This window comes from Streptopelia decaocto, assembly GCF_964273445.1.
Source record: "Streptopelia decaocto genome assembly, chromosome: 11".
NCBI lineage: Eukaryota > Metazoa > Chordata > Aves > Columbiformes > Columbidae > Streptopelia > Streptopelia decaocto.
The window spans coordinates 773283-791291 of NC_138666.1; the positions used below are offsets into that span (position 1 = coordinate 773283).

General features: G+C 43.9%; 1 protein-coding gene across 1 annotated transcript in view; it reads left to right on the top strand.

Moving 5' to 3' along the window:
• LONP2 (lon peptidase 2, peroxisomal) overlaps positions 1-18009 on the top strand; it is a 38255-nt gene that overhangs the window by 13291 nt on the left and 6955 nt on the right. The window contains exons 9-12 of the mRNA XM_082062841.1: positions 4663-4813; positions 5314-5440; positions 7246-7379; positions 13711-13853. Coding sequence (XP_081918967.1) covers positions 4663-4813; positions 5314-5440; positions 7246-7379; positions 13711-13853 — 555 coding nt within the window. The remainder of the gene's footprint in view (positions 1-4662; positions 4814-5313; positions 5441-7245; positions 7380-13710; positions 13854-18009) is intronic.

Here is an 18009-nt window from a genome sequence, read left to right on the forward strand (position 1 = left end):
AGAGAAGGAGACTCCACACCCGCTCTGGGCAGCCTGGGCCAGGCTCTGGCACCTCACAGCAAACAAGTTGCTGCTCATGTTCAGATGGAGCCTCCTGTGTTCCAGTCTGTGCCTGTTGCCCCTCACCCTGGCGTTGGGCACCACTGAACAGAGTCTGGTCCATCCTCTGACACCCACCCTGAGATATTGATCCATTGATCACATCCCTCTCAGCTTCTCTTCTCCAGCTCAACAGCCCCAGCTCTCTCAGTCTTTCCTCATCACAAAGATGCTCCAGAGCCCTCTGCATCTTTGTAGCCCATCGCTGGACTGCCTCCAGTAATTCCTTGTCCTTCTTAGACTGGGAGCCCAGATGTTGTTGGTTAAGTGGGCTGTTGGGATTTCAGGAGGCTCAGATTTGAGTGACGATGAAGATGATGGAGACTGGTGCCTTGCAGGCTTTGTGTAGTAGAGAGCTGCCAGAACCGTCTTTCTGCCTTCATTGTCCCTGGAGTGTGATTCAGGATGATATCCCAGTACAATTCCTTCTTCCCTGGCCTGCGCACTGAGCGGTTTCATTCCAGCGGTGTGTGGAGAGGCAGGAACGTCTCCCAGGGCCTGGGCGCCTTGTCCTTGCCCCGCGGAGCAGAGTCCGTGTCCCTCGTCCTGCGCGGCACCGTGGGGACCGGAGAGCTGGCGGCACAGCTGGAACGCTCGAGCACTAGTGTACTTAATGCTTCTGCTGTTGTGCACATCTAGAAATGCCTCATACCGCTGTTATTTTACAGCCTCGCCACTGGGTTCTGTTCCCTCTGGTTGTCGGGGCTGCCACCCGAGACTGTTTCAGCCGAGCTGCTTCTGTGGTTCTTTACCTGCTTCAGTCTAAAGGAGTTGGGCTAGTAAGAGATATTTATCCAATTTTATTGGCTCGCTTTCACTGAAATGATTTAGGGCATAATCCTAGAAGTGTCTCAGTTGTCAGACATAAGGTACAGTGACTTCTGTAGGTGGGATGAAAGTGGTTCTGCTAATATTTGCCTACAGAGTCATTCTAATGACTCTTTTTGACTGACAGTGCTTGAATATGAAAAAGGCTGCTTAAATTAAGGTGTCATGAGCTCATCTGTATGCTGCATGACTTCCTGCAAATGAAACGTCAGTTGACATTCTACAAATGTCATTAGTTTCTTCCTGGTTAGACAGTGTTAAAATGACTGTTTTGACAAGGCCAACTAGTTCTTTGAAAACCGGCGTGTGAACAGGTGATGGGTTGAGAGCTCTGTTTTGATCTTTGCATGTTAACATGAACCAGTAATAATGTAAACGTGCTAGCAGATACCATGGCTTCACTTCTTCAGCTTTTAAAAATGACAGTTATGGTCCTTTACCTCTGTATTTCTCAAGTGGGACATCGTACACGTTCCCAGGGTGCATGAAAAGTCTCTAAGTGCAAGGAGAACAAGCAGGGGAGCGTAACAAACACTCAAAGGCATTTTCTTTGTACTTTCCACTTGCAGGATTTTATTTACTCCTTGCTGTTAATGGTAATGAGCTCTGTTTGTGAGTTTGCCGATACTACTTCTGTCATTTCTCCTGTAGATATGGAGCGAAGCTGGCTGAAATCTAGGCAGTGCGTGGATAAAAAAGACCTGGCAGTCACATTTTGTTGGCGGCTGTTTGCTCGGCAGTCCCAATCAGTAATGAAGGAATGGCATTTCTTGGAAGAGAATAGCTTTTTTGGGAGTGTTCCAGTCATTAATCCAGATCTGTACACAAATATTGTTGATTTCATGAAACCTTTGCTGTTTCTTGTCGTTTATTTTTTCATTCCTTGGCTTGCAGTAGAGAATCAAGCATTTCTGTTGTCCTTCTATCATGTCAAGTGTGTGAGTGCAAATGAAATTATTTTTAAAAAAAATTAATTATGTTTGAATTTTTGATACTTTGTTGCTGCTTTGGGAGGTTTCTGGTTTGGGGATTTTAAAACCACATTGTAGGTGATATTCCCCTTGGCTCCGGCCATGGGTTATTGCACCAGGCTGCTCAGGTTGGCTTCCAGCCATCCTGGGCTGCGCGTCACTCATTGCTAATTGACCATTAATTGCATCTGGAGGAGTAATTGCTCTGTTGCCGGTGTTGGGGCTGCTGCCCTGGGACTGTGATTGCTCTGAGCATCCCGAGGCAGGTGCTTTGCCTCTTCTGATGTTCATCTGCCTTTGGTGGGTCATTAACACACTGTTGGCGAGTCCATCTCAATGTGTAGAACACACAACAGCGTCACCCAACTGGAACGTTTGTTTTTCAGACCGCTGCTTTTCCTTTGGTAAGTGCCGGCATTAGGTATAAAGGCAGGTCGTTTTGGCGGTGTGTAGGGGTGTTAGTTCTCCCTGGCTGTCTGCAATGGGGGATATTCAAGAAGAAAATTGCCTGTGAGCTTGAAAGCAAAGCTGGATGGTTTGTAATTGCCGGATACGTGTTCCCTTCCAGTGCTTCTGCAGAGTTGTTGCTTAAGCAAAACAGGACGTCTTCCTCTTCCCAGGCAGCGCTCGTCAACAAGGGGGTGGCTTAGTCTAAATTTGGATGACCTCTGTTCAAAACAGGAGAAAACAGAAATGCATCCAAGTGCCTGATAGTATTTGTATGCAGGGCAATTAGAGCAGGAGCAGAGCAGGCAATTAAATGTGCATGGAACTTCTTCTGGATTTTGTAGTAATAAAAGGCTGGTACAGAGAAGCCTTTGTGTGCATGTGAGCTGTCAGCCATAAATGAACCAAGATGTTTTGTTCACTGAATGTTATTTTTGTACTTCATATTTTTGTATTCATTTAATGGCTTTGAAGACTTTTGAACTTGAACTTTAGCACGATACCTAGCTGAAAACAGTTCCATTGGCTTTGGAAAATCTGTTTGCAGTGCACAGGCATGATATTGTTTTATGTCTTCTTCCAAGAAATAGTTACCAAGACAACGAATTCTTAGTCCAGATAAATTCTAGCCCTTACAGAAAATCTCAGATAATTCACATTTTTAGATAGAATCCTGTGTAACCTCATCTGGGTGTTCCTGCTCCATGGGGGGATTGCACTGGATGAGCTTTCCAGGGCCCTTCAACCCCTCACATTCTGGGGTTCTGTGAATCCGAGCTGGTTTTGATGACAGTTTCCTTTACCTTTATTGGATAGTGTGGTTTCCACATGAGTACAGCATCAATATTTTGCAAATAATATCATAATCACCAGCTTAGCACTTAGTAGGATTCGTAAGGGTTTCTAGTTGCAGACTAGAAGGAGAAATAGATAAAGATGCATGTAGATCAATGTTTCTAGAAAAACAACTTGGTCTGTCAGGATATCTTTTTTTCTTTGGAAGCGGTTGCAAATGCTTCAGCCAATAGACTGGAATTTTGTGGAAGTACTGTGTTATCGGTGTTAAAAAAAGAGGTAAGTTGAATTAGGATTTACTGTTTAAATCAGTTTTGAAAAAGTGGGAAGAGTAGACTCTGAATGCAGTGGGTGGTGGGATTTAGGCGTATGATTCGGTATGTATTAAGGGGAACATATCATTTGCATTTTATTACAATCACAATACATTTCCAGGTATTAGTGTTCAATGTGTGCAGCACTTCAAAATAAAGTCAGAAAAAGTTCTGTTTGTAAGAGAAGTTTTGCTGTGTTTATGGCATTTTGAGAAGTGTTTTACTAGTTTCTTGTGATCATATCTCTGTTCTAAAGGTTTTTAACTTCTCAAAGACTGCACAGAATTGAAGAGTAATGAGAATTCAGAATTGTTTCTTTCATAAGCAACTAAGAAGTGCTCAAATTCATTTTTTTTTAGAGCAATCAACACTGTTCCTGGCTATAATTCAAGCTGCTAAGACAAGGGGTGCATTCATTTGGGTACAGGCAGATACATTATTTTGACAGCAGTGTGTTTTTTCTCAGGAGATGCATAGGTCCCATTATTTGTAACGTGAGAGTTATTGATGTCGGTGCAACACTGGTAATTTGGGAAGGAGAAGTGTGGCGGTGCTGTAGGGGGTGGGATGAAGGTGGTTCGTAGGTGGTGATGCAGAAGCCAAGTGTGTTCATTGCTACGTGCAATGAGCTTTCAGTCTTCAGCACTGTTAAAAAAACTACAAGACAGCAGCTTAGTACATGATCCACATACATTGAATATTCATCACCCAATGCGGAAAAACAGCTTATTCGAGTAATAGCTTAAATATATGCAGGTGTTGTGTTAGCACACATTAAGTAGTACTAAAAGCAATAGGAAGACAACAGTGTTATTGCGTTTAAGTCATAGTTGTGCAGTGAACTTGAGGCTGGTCAGACTGTGGTGTTATTCTTCAGTGCTTGTTTGATTTTTGTCTAATCACAAAATTTAGGGGGAAGAAAGGAAAAATGCAGAGGTGGTGTTAGGAAAGCCAGGGCTCCCCGAGAGTCAAGACTTGCGTGGGGTGTCTCGGGCAATAAGAGCTTCTAGTAGTAATAATAGAATTAGTTAAGTATTAATACTTACAGAGTACTCAGGATGTTGAGGGTCAGGCTTTAGTGGTATTCATAACATTTAATGAATGTAAAGTCAGATTTGAGAGATCCAAATGAAATATAATAAGAATGTGCATGTTTTATTTACTTCTAATTGAGGAACTGTACCAATTCTGTGTTCGCTCTTGTTAAGGTCTTGGATCCGGAACAAAATCACAGTTTCACCGATCACTACTTAAATGTGGCCTTTGACCTGTCCCAAGTGCTTTTCATCGCTACAGCCAACACTACGGCTACAATCCCGCCGGCTCTGCTGGACAGGATGGAAATCATTCAAGTTCCAGGTAACACAACCATTTTCATTCAAGTGGCTGTTGCAAGTCCTTCAGTGGCATTGGGGTGTCCTTTCCTGAGCTGAAAAGCGGTTCCTTACGGTGAGTGCCGGGAATCCAGCCTGAGTGGCCAGAATCTAGAGGAGACTCATCAGGACGCCTCTGTCGTGAGAATGAAATTCAGCATTGCGCTTAGGAAAATTCAGGTCAGGTATCTGGAGATACACGGGTACGTTCTGTAACCATATTGGTGTGTTCGTATTCTAACTGGCTGTTGGCTGATGCATCTCTTTGAGATTCCAATGAAGAAAGGAGTCTTTGAAACACTAAAATTCTATTCTTGTTCACATGAAGTTATGGATAACCGCCAAGTGTCATACCAACAGCCTTTTAAATTATATCTGGGTTTTTTTGTTAAATTTGATCAGTTACAGTTATAAATGGTAAGAAATGTGATTATGTTGTAGTGTAAAAGCAAAATGATTAGTAAACATACACTTTTCCTTTTGTAGGATACACACAAGAAGAAAAAATTGAAATTGCACATAGACACTTGATTCCTAAACAGCTTGAACAGCACGGCCTGACTCCACAGCAAATACAGATTCCACAAGTAACCACTCTGGACATAATTACCAGGTAAATCTGTTATTCATTGCTTTAAATAATTTATTTTTTGGGATAACTAGTAAATAATTTATAAAGTGATAACGCAAATAATTTCTTAAGATCTATTGTCCTTGATAGCTTCAGGAGTTCAGCGCTCGATAACGTACAGAATTGCTCTTTCCTGAGCTCTGTGCAGCTCTGATACCCCAAACCATAGTTCTCTCCCGAGGATCCCGTGCTCTGGCTCTCGGGGGTCTCACCATGGGTTGGGTTGGCACAGCTGGCAAAGCGCTCTGAGAAACACCAACGCTTGGAGCTATAATGTGATTTCCACAGCGCTCACTCAGTGTGTGAAGCCGTGGTCTTAGCAGACAACTTTATTTTAAAGAGTGAAGTTTTATTGCTGTGATTTTCATAGAAAAAAAAGGAAATTACATTACTTGATGGGCCACGTTTGTCTAAAAATGGGAATTAGATTAAAAAAAATCAAATTTTTTTTTTTTAAATAGCTTGTATTTATTAAAACTACTTTTTTTTCTTGGGTGTGAAAGTAAAGATATTGATCAGAACATCTCTTGGACTTAGAAAGTCGCTCACTTCCAATGGAAAAAATTCTATTCAATGAGTAGAAGTATTTTAGACCAGGAACAGCATTTTGGCATTTAATGAGTGTGACTGTCTGGTGTTTCTTTTTAATTCATAGTCTAAAAGAAAATATTCTTTTACAGTCAGTTCATCAGCTTCCAGTGAACTAGATTTGGAGGTTTAGAATGATTATTCCTTTGAATTTTTACGCATGTGAGAAGAGCTCAGTGCTCCTGGAGCGTTGTTGAGCATTTCCCTGCGGTTTGACGCCGCTCAGTCGTTCGCCTTTCTTTACGGTTTTATCAGCAAACCACAATTATTTGGGTAAAAGCACATGACGTTTCCTTCCTGTTTGAGTATCCCGAGGTCTCAGTGCCTTGCAGACCTCATTTTATTTGGCTATTGTCACGGTCCATTCAGTGATGGACTCGTGATGGTTCATTTACCTTGATCTCGAAGCGCAAAATTAAGGCGACCAAAATGCCAAGGGGTTATAATTCAGTCAAACAGTGTTACTTTATTATTTTACCCGTAGAGCGGCACGTGATAGAGAAAAAGGAAAAGGAAAGGGGGGAAAAAGAATTGGCTACCACCAACCGAGTCCCTGTGGTCTCAGGTCCCGTAAGCAGAGTCCTGCTGGTCCTCCGCCGTGATCTGGGATCCTTTGATGGGGAGATCTCCACAATGTCCAGTCAGGAACCATCTTTTATGCTTCTTCACCCCCATGAGTTGAGGCCAATCTCAGCCTTTGTTTCACAATCCAGGCTTAACTGCGCAGGCTCGAAGAATCCCCGCTTTGCTTGCCAGGACCCGTCCACACCTGCGTGACCAGGGCTCTCTTTCTGGTCCATTGGGTGACCTCAGGACTCTTGGCGAGCCTCTGCACATGCTCTTCTTCATTGGCCTTAATAACAGGGAGGAGGTGGAGGGCAGGTTTGGCTGAAGCAGCAGGTGAAAATCCATCTTCTAGACAGCAGCTCTTGTCCCCAGGTTGGAGAGACCTGTAGAACACAATTCCTTTGAGGAGGTGGGGGCACGTTTGGCTGAGGCAGCAGGTGAAGCCCACACAGCAGCCATTGTTACAGGGAGCCCCCGGGTTGGAGAGACCTGTGCAGCACAATTCTTCCTCAGGCCTCCTCCAAGTCGTTGCCCAATCCTTTCTGTCAGGGCACCTGTTCCCTGGTGGTGCTGTTCAGGCAGGCACTGTTCTTTGGGCCGACTCAGCACTGTGTGTCTCCCGCGGCGCGCAGGTACACGCGGGAGGCCGGGGTGCGCTCCCTGGACCGCCGCCTGGGCGCCATCTGCCGGGCCGTGGCCGTGAAGGTGGCGGAGGGACAGCACAAGGACGCCAAGCCGGACCGCGCCGACGGGGCCGACGGAGAAGGTTTGTGTCTTTTGCATGCTTTACTAACAAGGAAACTTCTAACGTAGTCGCTAGGACGCTGATTTATCAACCTTTTCTCCCTTTGAATGCTGCTTTAAGGGCTGTGTTTTTAAAAGCTTTGCAAATAGCGATGTTCTTATTATGCAGTGCTGAATTATGGCTTGAAACGTGAGTGATTTCAGCCTGCCAGGTGGGTAATTGAGAAGTACAGTGGATCTGTTTCGTATCATAGGTATGGAATTATGATTTGTATATGTTGTTATGTCTTCCTGCGCTGGTGTACGTGAATCTTTCACCTTTTTCTTTAATAAAAGACTGAGCATGGCTTTAGTTATTGTATTTAAAGAGGTTCTTTAGCTGTGCTGTGCGTGCTCTGCCAGCTCAGAATTCAATCTGGTTGTTTTGTTGTACTTGAAATAAATGTCTACTTGAAGAGCTTTGAAATTAGAAAGGTTTAGGGGCTCTTTTGTTGTGCCTTTCAAGACTGCACTTACTCTAAGGCTCTTGGGGCTTTAGTAACTTATCAACTTCATTAAGTCTGTTCTTGTTCCCCATGTATACAGACAATAGTGATTTATCTATCTAAACTGGTTTGATGTTGTGAAACATTCCATAACTAAGCCAATGTGGAAAAAGCATCAGGTTTTAACAGCTGTACAGCTAGAACGGTTCTGGGCTGCTTTGGAGGACGACAAACAGACACTCATTATCTGTTCCTTTAAAACAAGGCAACTTGGAAGTCTGAATGGTGCCCCCTCTTTCAGAGGGTAAATCCTGGGGGAGGAAATACAACCTGCATTTGTACAAACAGTGGTATTCATTAGAAGAAGAGTTTTACGCATAGTAGAAACTTCTGTAATTTGTCTCTGGAAATCTGTTTATTGATGGTCTTTCCGCTTTACATTGCTGTTTTTCCCTCACTCAGTATTTCCCTTCTGAAAATTAAATCTTCTCTTACCTCATTGAGTTTTCTAAAATCACCATGATGTCTGTGGAAACTCTAATATCAGGAGATTGGGTTTGGCCTGCACATCAGCGTTCGCTCGAGGGGATTGAGCTCCGTTTGCTCTGAACCCTTGGCTTACAGCAAGTGAACTCTCATGGCCGTGCGTGTGTCCATGTCCGGTTTACATTAAAAGGAAGAGCTTTTACAACATATTTATGAATGCTTTCCATTTATATAATGTGCATCTTTTCCACCTGCCTCCTCTGTGCTGGGTTTTTCTGAGTCCAGCACTGAATTAGTTGATACTCCTGTGGTACCTGAACTTGCTCTTGGCCCGGAGCGCTGAGCCTTTGGGTCTTTGCCACTCTCACTTCTTTATAGGAATTTGACAAGTTGTATTTTTAAAGTATTTCTTTGCACTGAATGGTAGCTGTGTCTAAAATGTACTTAAAAGGTCTAATGCGATTGCTGAATTAAACAGTGTCATTCTGCTCTTCAAGCCTTCTGATAAAATAAAGGAAAAGTAGGTTCAGAGCACAACTCCTGATACTACAGGAAGAAACATTTTAATATTAAAGCAAAGAGCAAAAAGGAACTGTATTAGACATCTCAGTCCAGCGAGAGAGGTATTTGCAATGTTAAAATTAGCACTTAGGTATTTACGCTGTTAAAATTACACACTGTTAAAATTAGTGCTGGGTTTGCAGGTTGCGGAAGGTGGGAGCAGCCAGCTCAGCGCTTCCCAAGAGGGCCAAACGTTTGGGGCGGGACACAATTTGTGGTAAATCCAGGAGAAATGGGCTATGAAGAGTTGCCTTTGTACTTCTGCAGTGGAAAGTGTCCGTGAGAAACAGCTGTGTTGATAAAAGGGAGCCCAAGGGACAGGTGGCTCTGTAGGTAAAGTTCGTATTACAGAGACATGTATAGAATGGTGTAATCTGCAAGATGTGGTTTATTTTGTACTAATAATATGCTTCTACCCTGCTGTATTTTTAGCCCAACGTGTCACTTGGGAGCGTATGAGAGCAGGACACTTAAAAAAATATTTTTGTTTAATTTTCACTCAGTCTGTTGGAAACAACCAAGTATTTAAAATGGAACCTGGAAATATTCCCAAATATTTCCAAGTAGATGCAAATAATGGGATTTGTATTTATTTGGACCTTTTCTTCCTGTTGATTAGCGGGCATTTGTGCAGTTGCGCGTAGCGATGATGATTTTCTATTTCATATAGCGAATGGCTCTGGAAGAATAGTTAATCGAATTGTCTCTTAATGATTTCATTTCCAATTATTTCTTTTATATTTATTTATCTGTATAAAAACACCCGGGGGAGCGTCAGCTTGTGTCAGTCCTTGAATTCATACAGTGAACGTCAGCAACAGTCATCGTTTAGAGCTCTCCATGGAGTCAGCCTTGTGTTCATAACGCCATCCCATACGTCACTGAAGCTACCCCACGTTGATGAGATTTATGTCTTTGACACTAGAAGAAATTGTAGGAGTCACCAAAAATCGTGACACTCTCCTTCGTATTTTAGTGCAACTGCCGTGAGAATATGAGGCAGCAACTGTGCAGCTGCCAGGGCATTGGATGATACAGCGCTTGAAACCCGGAGTGAAAGATGGTTTGTGTAATTCAGACTTGAGAGGAGGTTTAGGACAGGTAATATTTAATAACCAGAAGTGACTAAATGAGGATTCTATCTATGTTGAAACCGAGGCTTTGAGAACACTTCAATGCGTCCCTAAGCCAGTAGTTCAGTGCAGTTTGTTCTGCTCCTGGTGGATGAACCAACACTTGGCTTTGAGTTTGAAAGCAAGTGTGGCTGAAGTGGTCGGTGTGAACAGAAGCGTGTGCTCCTCACCGCCCTCCCTCCGCTTGGGCATAATGCGTTTTATTTCGCAAAACATGATTGTGCCTGACTGGGAGGAGTTGCTTGGAATGTCTTTTCTGTTTTAGGCCAAAGAGGTGTAAATGTTACAAAATGTTGAATTTATACACAAACTAATTTTCACCATGTTAACTTACCTAGATATTCCTCCGTGAAAGCCTCAAATTCAAGTGCTTCATGTAGACATCGTTACTCTAGATCAGACTTGATGGGATGTAGTTATTTTGTGCAAAGAGAAACTTTCTGATCTTGTGGGGATAATGTGCAGACCATTATATTGAAGTGCAGTAGGATCGGGGTCCCAGGCGGGATTTTCTTTCCAAAATAACTTTGGGAAGTGACACTTCCAATACGTGGTGCATCCCATTGGAGTTGGACGATGGAAAGTTGCTTTTGAGATGGAGTTTGTGCTGTGCCGGGCTTCGGACCTGGACTCTTGTCAACAGGGCAATCCCGTCCTTCTACCTAAAGGTAGAAATCTTTAGGTTGAAGACTTAGGTATTGCTGGTGCTTAATTTCAATATGTTTTAGGAGCAGCTGAGAACTTGCTGCATGTTGAGGTAGTTCCAGGCTCTTCTATTCGCTCATCTCCGTTATATGTCTAGAAGAAAGCAGAAAACTTAAATTCTTCAAGTTTTGTCTTTGTGACCTGAAATTCCTTTTTAGATTAAATCCCAAATTACATATAGCAGTTAATTGTCAGTATGTTTTCTTAGGAGTCCGATTTCTCACACATCCGGTATTTATGTGCAAGGTTTTGTTTTGGGCACTTGCAAAGGCAGATTCATGAGGAACGTTGTTCTGATCTTTGCTGAGTAGCTGCAAAGGGACCTGGGGGACTAATGGACAGGAAGCTCAACAGGAGCCAACATTGTGCCCAGGTGGCCAAGAAGGCCAGTGGTGTCCTGTCCTGTATCCAAACAGCGTGGTCAGCAGGACAAGGGCAGTGACCCTTCCCCTGTGCTCTGCATTGGGGAGGCCACACCTGGAGTGTTGTGTTCAGTTCTGGCCCCTCAGTTCAGGAAAGAGATTGAAGTGCTGGAGCGGGTCCAGAGAAGAGCAACAAGACTGGGGAAGGGACTTGAACACAAGCCCTATGGGGAGAGGCTGAGGGAGCTGGGCTTGTTTAGTCTGGAGAAGAGGAGGCTCAGAGCTGAGCTCAGCACTCTCTAGAACTACCTGAAGGGCAGTTCTAGCCAGGTGGGGATTGGGCTCTTCTCCCAGGCATCAGCAATAGGACAAGGGGCCATGGGCTTCAACTCTGCCAGGGGAAATTGAGGCTGGAGATTAGAAAGCAATTCTGTGCAGAGAGAGTGGTCAGGATTGGAATGGCTGCCCAGGGAGGTGCTGGACTCACCGGCCCTGGAGGTTTGTAAACTGAGACTGGACATGGCACTTAGTGCCATGATCTGTCAATGGACTGGAGTTGGACCAAGGGTTGGACTGGATGATCTCTGAGGGCTTTTCCAACCCAGTCCATTCTGGGATTCTGTGAAATCCTGATCTGAAAATTTTACAAGCAACCTGTTGTTGTTGGTTGTTTTTAGGATTTAGGAGAGGGGTGCCATTGTATTTATTGTGGGGAGGTTTGTCTGTTGGTTTTGTATGGTTTGTTTGTTAGTTTTGAAATGTTAAAACAACTCAGTACCGTACTGCTTTTGTGTAAGCAGTAATGTGATGTGAGTAGCGGATCAGCGGGTGGTTCCTCTGATATGTAAGATGTTGAAGCTGTTGTCCTAACCAAATGTTCTGTTTCTGCAAATTTGAATTTAACTGTCTTGCTTTAGATAAACGTGTCATTTAACTTGTAATGCGGTTTGTGGCTACTCGTCTGGGAACATGTATTTGTCGTCATTAAATCTTAATTGCTTGTGTCTCTATAGATTCTTCGTAGTCAGCATTTCTATAGAGGTTGCAAAAGCCGATGTGTTTTCCTTCAAACAAAAAGTTAGTGTTTGTAATTATATTTTCGAACATCACTGCATGTTTTTAGAGAGAATTAGGTAATGTCAGAATTTAGATTAATATTTTTAGAAGAGGTCTGGAGTTTGTTATTGTTACAGGTTATCAAATGGGCTCTACTGATTAGAGTACATCAACTCAAAGAGTTTCTGGTGCTTTTAATAGGGCAGGTGGCCTCAAACAACACCCACTAAAGTGAGAAGGCTGGCTGCTTCGGCTGTGTGCTAGAACTGGGTGAAAGAACAGCAAACAGAGATGGAGAGTTGCTTGTGAGGCAGTAAAATCCTGGTATAGAACAAAACCAGTTGGTTTTAAACTCACTTTACTTTAAAATATCAATTGTCATATCAAGTTGGTCAGGTTTTGAAGATCCGTCGTGTTGATATGTCAGTCTGGTGTGCATCTTGTCGAAGGAGATGTTATCTCTTCATCCATCCTGAGAATTACTTATTACAGGACGCTTCTTAATGTTCCATTAAACAGATGAGATCAGTGCTTTGCGTTTTTCTATAACTGTTGAAATTCCTGGATCTTCAGTTAATATTAATATGCAAATGAAGACGGTTTCTTGGTTGAAAGCAAAAATAAATTCAAAGAAAGGAAGCTACAGTAGGAAGCCGAAGTCTGGAAGCTCAACATATATATATTAGATATATATATATAATGTAGACTATGACTTTAAATGTGTCTCAGGCTCATGGTTTTGGGGTGGGAAGGACCATCTTCACTATATAATGTGTGCAGTGCTGTTCTGAACGGCTGCCAGGAAACTGGCGCAGAACCTGAGACTTCCGAGTTCTTCAAGTAGTTTTCATGTCTCTGAAATATTGAGAAATCAGAAATGTTAAGGGAATTCTGCTAAGGAAACATTTGCCCAGGTAAGAAATACAGTTCTGCTGCAAATGGAGGCAGGAGAGAGCATGTTTTGAATCCATAACCATTGCTTTAATGATGTGGTTGCTTCTTGATGGTGCTGGAGTTTATAGCATTTAAGAGTGTCATGCTAATTGGGTTTTTAGCCCTTGCTGCAGAGTGGATGGCGCCTGGAGGTGTTTCTGGAAATGCCTCATCCTTTGAACTTGGAGGGATTTTGGTTTTTTTGCAGAGTTTGGCAAACGAATGGCAAAGGCCAAAATGCACCTGCTTTATTTGGCAGAACGTAATTCTTAGTGTCGGAAGTTAAGCATTGAAATCCTCGCAGAAAGAGACCCAGAGAGCACAGACATACAAAGAACACTGGTTGTTAACCCTGCAGTATTTCCACATTCAGCTCCATATTCTATATTACGTGACATTAAACACGAGCATCTCCCACAAATGCTGGTTTTGCACGTAAATCTGATAAAAAGTGCAAAGTCCTAAGTGAACTTAATGTTTTGCTGTTTGACCTCGTTTAAAGTGCATTTGAGTTGTGTCTCTGGCAGTGCTCTGGATTTAGGATCTTTGCTGGGCAGTTAGAACGTGTTTAGTCTTAATAGTTAAATTTGATGCTATATTCTGTTTAGTTTGATGAGACTTTCTTCTCCTAGATTGCAAAGAGCACATTGCGGAAGATGCAAAACCAGAATCCATCGGTGACGCAGCCGACCTGGCTCTGCCGCCCGAGATGCCCATTTTAATTGATTTCCACGCCTTAAAAGATATCCTGGGGCCGCCCATGTATGAAATGGAGGTAACATCCTCATTTCTTTCTGCTCGCCTGCTCTTTCTGTCTCATTTGACCACTTGTCCATTTTATTGCTATTGACTGAGTTTATACCATATTTTTAAAAAATGTATTAGCAACCGAACTGTGCTGCTTTGTGTTCCAAGTGTTTTTTCACCTAAAGAAGTTCTACTCTAATTCAGTTCAGGGTACATAAATGAGCCGATGGGATGCCTGTTAGCAGAGATGCCTGCAGCAGTGCTCAAGAGTGTGTGTGTGGGGGGGGTTCAGTTTAAAACACCTTTGCGTTTGTTTGGGGATGTTTGGTGGAATCCCATCCCTTGACCATCCCACATCTCCCTAAACCAGCATCTTTGTCATGTCAAACCAGCTCATTGTTCAGATTAACGGGACTCTTGGCTATTAAAACGTCATACGATCCGTCGGGCAACTCGGGCATATCCTGGCCCAGCGCTGCTCCTCACTGAGGCGTTCTAGACTTCGTTCTGCGTTTCGGTCCGTGAGCTTGTGAGTTCGGGATGCTCTGTTCCCCATTTTAATTGCCGTTACTCTGCTTCACTTCACATCCAGGTAAAGGGTGCGTGTGAGGGTGTGTGTAACCAGCACTGCTGATGGGACACTGATTTTTTCTGTCTTTAACCTGGAAAAGGGATCAGTAAACCAGTAAGTTCTTGAGGAAATAGAAATGAAGGGAAAACTTTTAAGAGATAAAGTTCAAACTTCTAAGAAGTTTCCTATGGCACTAACTCCTTCCTATAGGTGAGAGGAGATGGAGGGTGAGAAAGGGGATGAGGAGAAAACGGTTGCTAAGGAATGAGCCCTGAACGGAGGGGTTTGGATATGGAGATGTTCTCAAGGAAGTGATTCTTAATGAAGAGACAGAAACAAGGAAGGAGGTCGATCAGAGTCAGCGCTGCGGGCTGTGGGAGAGGATGCTGGTAGGACACCGTGCAGCTCTCTCGGCCGACGCTTCTCACATGGCTCACTTGTGCTCTCATTTACTTCTTTTTACTTTCAGAAATTAGAAGAGATCGCTCGTTAGGCAGGTGATTTTATTGTAAGCATTGTAAGCAAATGATTTTATTGTTCTTGCTCTTCCTCCCTCAGATGCCCAATAAAAACATCACGCAAGGCAGTTTAAGGCCACTGTAATTGAGAAGGTAGTGTGGATATATTAATACTTGAGCTTGGTTTGGAATGACTCGATTTGTAATAGTCCTATGGGAATTTTTACTAGGCTTTTTTTCTATCTTTTCCTCACTACCTGACTTTTAGAAACAATGACTGAAGACTGGCCTGCGGGCTTTTTGTAGAGAAATAACATTCTATCTGAATTTTCATGTTGAAGTGTGTTCTGTACTGCAGACACTGGTCTTTGCAGGTAAAGTCCTGCAGGTTCATCTGGCTCTCTAGTGCTCGAATTGCAGGTGCACATTAAGCCATTGTAGAAAATGGAACTTCATATTAAAGCCAGCACTTGGATTTCTACAAACTGTGTTTATTGGTTTCATAAAGGAGCTAAAAGAGTAAGTTGAAGTTTGTGAATTTGTCCAAAAGTTCTGGTTGTTGCAGCTGCACTCCCAGTTCCCAGTCAAGAGCAGAATTCATTCCAATAAATAGGAACTTTCTAAAAATTCAACTGTGGGCCAAGAAATGTGCTAATATGTGACTGTCCCGAGATGTTCTGCCCGGACACCTGCACTTTGATTATTGTTGTACACGAGGTGGTGTGGCTGTGTTGGCAAAGAATTGCTGCTGGTTTGTGGGTTTTTCTGCAGGAGTACGTAGTGCGAGTAACGTGATCAAAGTGCGGTTCTTAATTCCAAGTAGTCATATACCAAGTTGTTTTCTTCTTTGCATGAACAGTTGCCATGAATGTGCATATAAGCATTTCATGGATCTGCTGGCCTGAATAAGTGAAATAAGGGTGACTGAAGACTTGGGCCTGTGCATCAAAGACTTCTAAAATGTTCCATATTTAGCAGGCAAATGAAGTGGTGCATGAATAGAAGTGGATACAAATCCACACAGCATCAATTCCTGAGCAGCTCGGGATTTATTTTCATGTACTATTTGCTGTATTTATTAATGAGTGAATATTTTGCAGCAGGCACTTCATGAGTTTTTCAGTGTACGCTGCTCAGATGGCCCATAACTCCCCTTTTGATGGATTTTCCCAGCTAACCTGTTATTCCTTTGAATTTTCTCAAGTGATTTCTCAAGATTGTTTCAAATGTCGCTCCTGTTTGAATGACGGGCATTTCAAGTTGGCCACTGCTGGGTTTTGTGGTTCTGGAGCCCACAGTGTGTCTCTGTATCTCAAGCTTCACCCCTCACCTGCATTTTGCCATTTATAGTTAGTTGAAATCAAGATGAAGAGGCAGCCGCCGTGTCAGTGCCTGGATGAGGCCGAGCAAACAGAACTGCAGACACGGCAGGACTGAACTGACCCGCTGTCCTTCGGGGAATGCTTCGGAACAAGGGATTCACCTTCCCCTCCGCAGCGCCTCGCGGGTGCGAGCTCTGCAGGGTCTCCCAGCAGAGGGCCTGACGGGACGCTCGGCTTCGCGGGATTCAGTCATTTATCACAAATAAGTAATCTTGCGTGTCACCCTACAGAACAAATGGTGGAATAAATCACACAGTGAGGCTTTGGAAGAATAATCTTGACAGTCATTTGAAATGTAAAAGATTTCATGAAATGTTTCAGCACAGCGTGCTTTGGGGGGAAGGGTTTATAACAGAGCCAGAGTGTTTATAATCTATTTCTCTTCTCCCCCTCTTTTCCCCTTCTTCTTTCCCCCCCCTTCTTCCTTCTTCTTTCCCCCCCCCTTCTTCCTTCTTCTTCCCCCCCCTTCTTTCTTCTTCTTTCCCTCCCCTCCTTCTTCTTTCCCCCCTTCTTCTTCTTTCCCCCCCTCCTTCTTCTTTCCCCCCTTCTTCTTCTTCCCCCCCCTTCTTCTTCTTTCCCCCCCTTCTTCTTCTTTCCCCCCTTCTTCTTCTTTCCCCCCCTCCTTCTTCTTTCCCCCCCTCCTTCTTCTTTCCCCCCCTCCTTCTTCTTTCCCCCCTCCTTCTTCTTTCCCCCCTTCTTCTTCTTTCCCCCCCTTCTTCTTCTTTCCCCCCCTTCTTCTTCTTCCCCCCCCCTTCTTCTTCTTCCCCCCCCCTTCTTCTTCTTCCCCCCCCCTTCTTCTTCTTCCCCCCCCTTCTTCTTCTTCCCCCCCCCTTCTTCTTCTTTCCCCCCCCTTCTTCTTCCCCCCCCTTCTTCTTCTTTCCCCCCCCTTCTTCTTCTTCCCCCCCCCTTCTTCTTCTTCCCCCCCCTTCTTCTTCTTCCCCCCCCTTCTTCTTCTTCCCCCCCCTTCTTCTTCTTCCCCCCCCTTCTTCTTCTTCCCCCCCCTTCTTCTTCTTCCCCCCCCTTCTTCTTCTTCCCCCCCCTTCTTCTTCTTTCCCCCCCCTTCTTCTTCTTTCCCCCCCCTTCTTCTTCTTTCCCCCCCCTTCTTCTCCTTTCCCCCCCTTCTTCTTCTTTCCCCCCTCTTCTTCTTCTTTCCCCCCTCTTCTTCTTCTTTCCCCCCTCTTCTTCTTCTTTCCCCCCTCTTCTTCCCCTCTTTTTTTCCCCCTTTTCCCCCTCTTTCTCTCTTCCCTCCATTCTGCTCAGTTACCCAGGTGTTGTTGGCACCCCAGGAAAGCCCATCACAGTTACTCTGTGTGCTCAGGATGCGGGTGAGACTGGAGCGACAGCGAAATTGCCTGTTGTAGGAAAGTGCAGATGCTATACAATAAATGCTCTATTTTGTGGGACGTACACAATTCCGATTAAGGAACAAATTAGGTTATCTTTTAGAACCACAACCTGTAGAAAGCACAGGTTTAGATGAGGCGTTTTGATATAAGGACTGTCAGTCTTCTGGTGAAGTTTCGGGGAGATTCTCCTCCCTTCAGGGGAAGCTGCTCTCATGTACTTTGCCTGCAGCATTTTGCCGGGCAATGAATCGAAGAGTGAACCAGAAAGAAGGTTTTGGGGGAGCCCGTGGAAGGGACATAAAGATGCTCGAGGGCAGCGAGTGACTCAGGGCTCGGGACGTGCGGGTGATGTCTCATTTATTTTGGAATAACCTTAAATATTTTAAAATAAACGACTGCACTAAATGTTAAGACTAATTTTGCACTG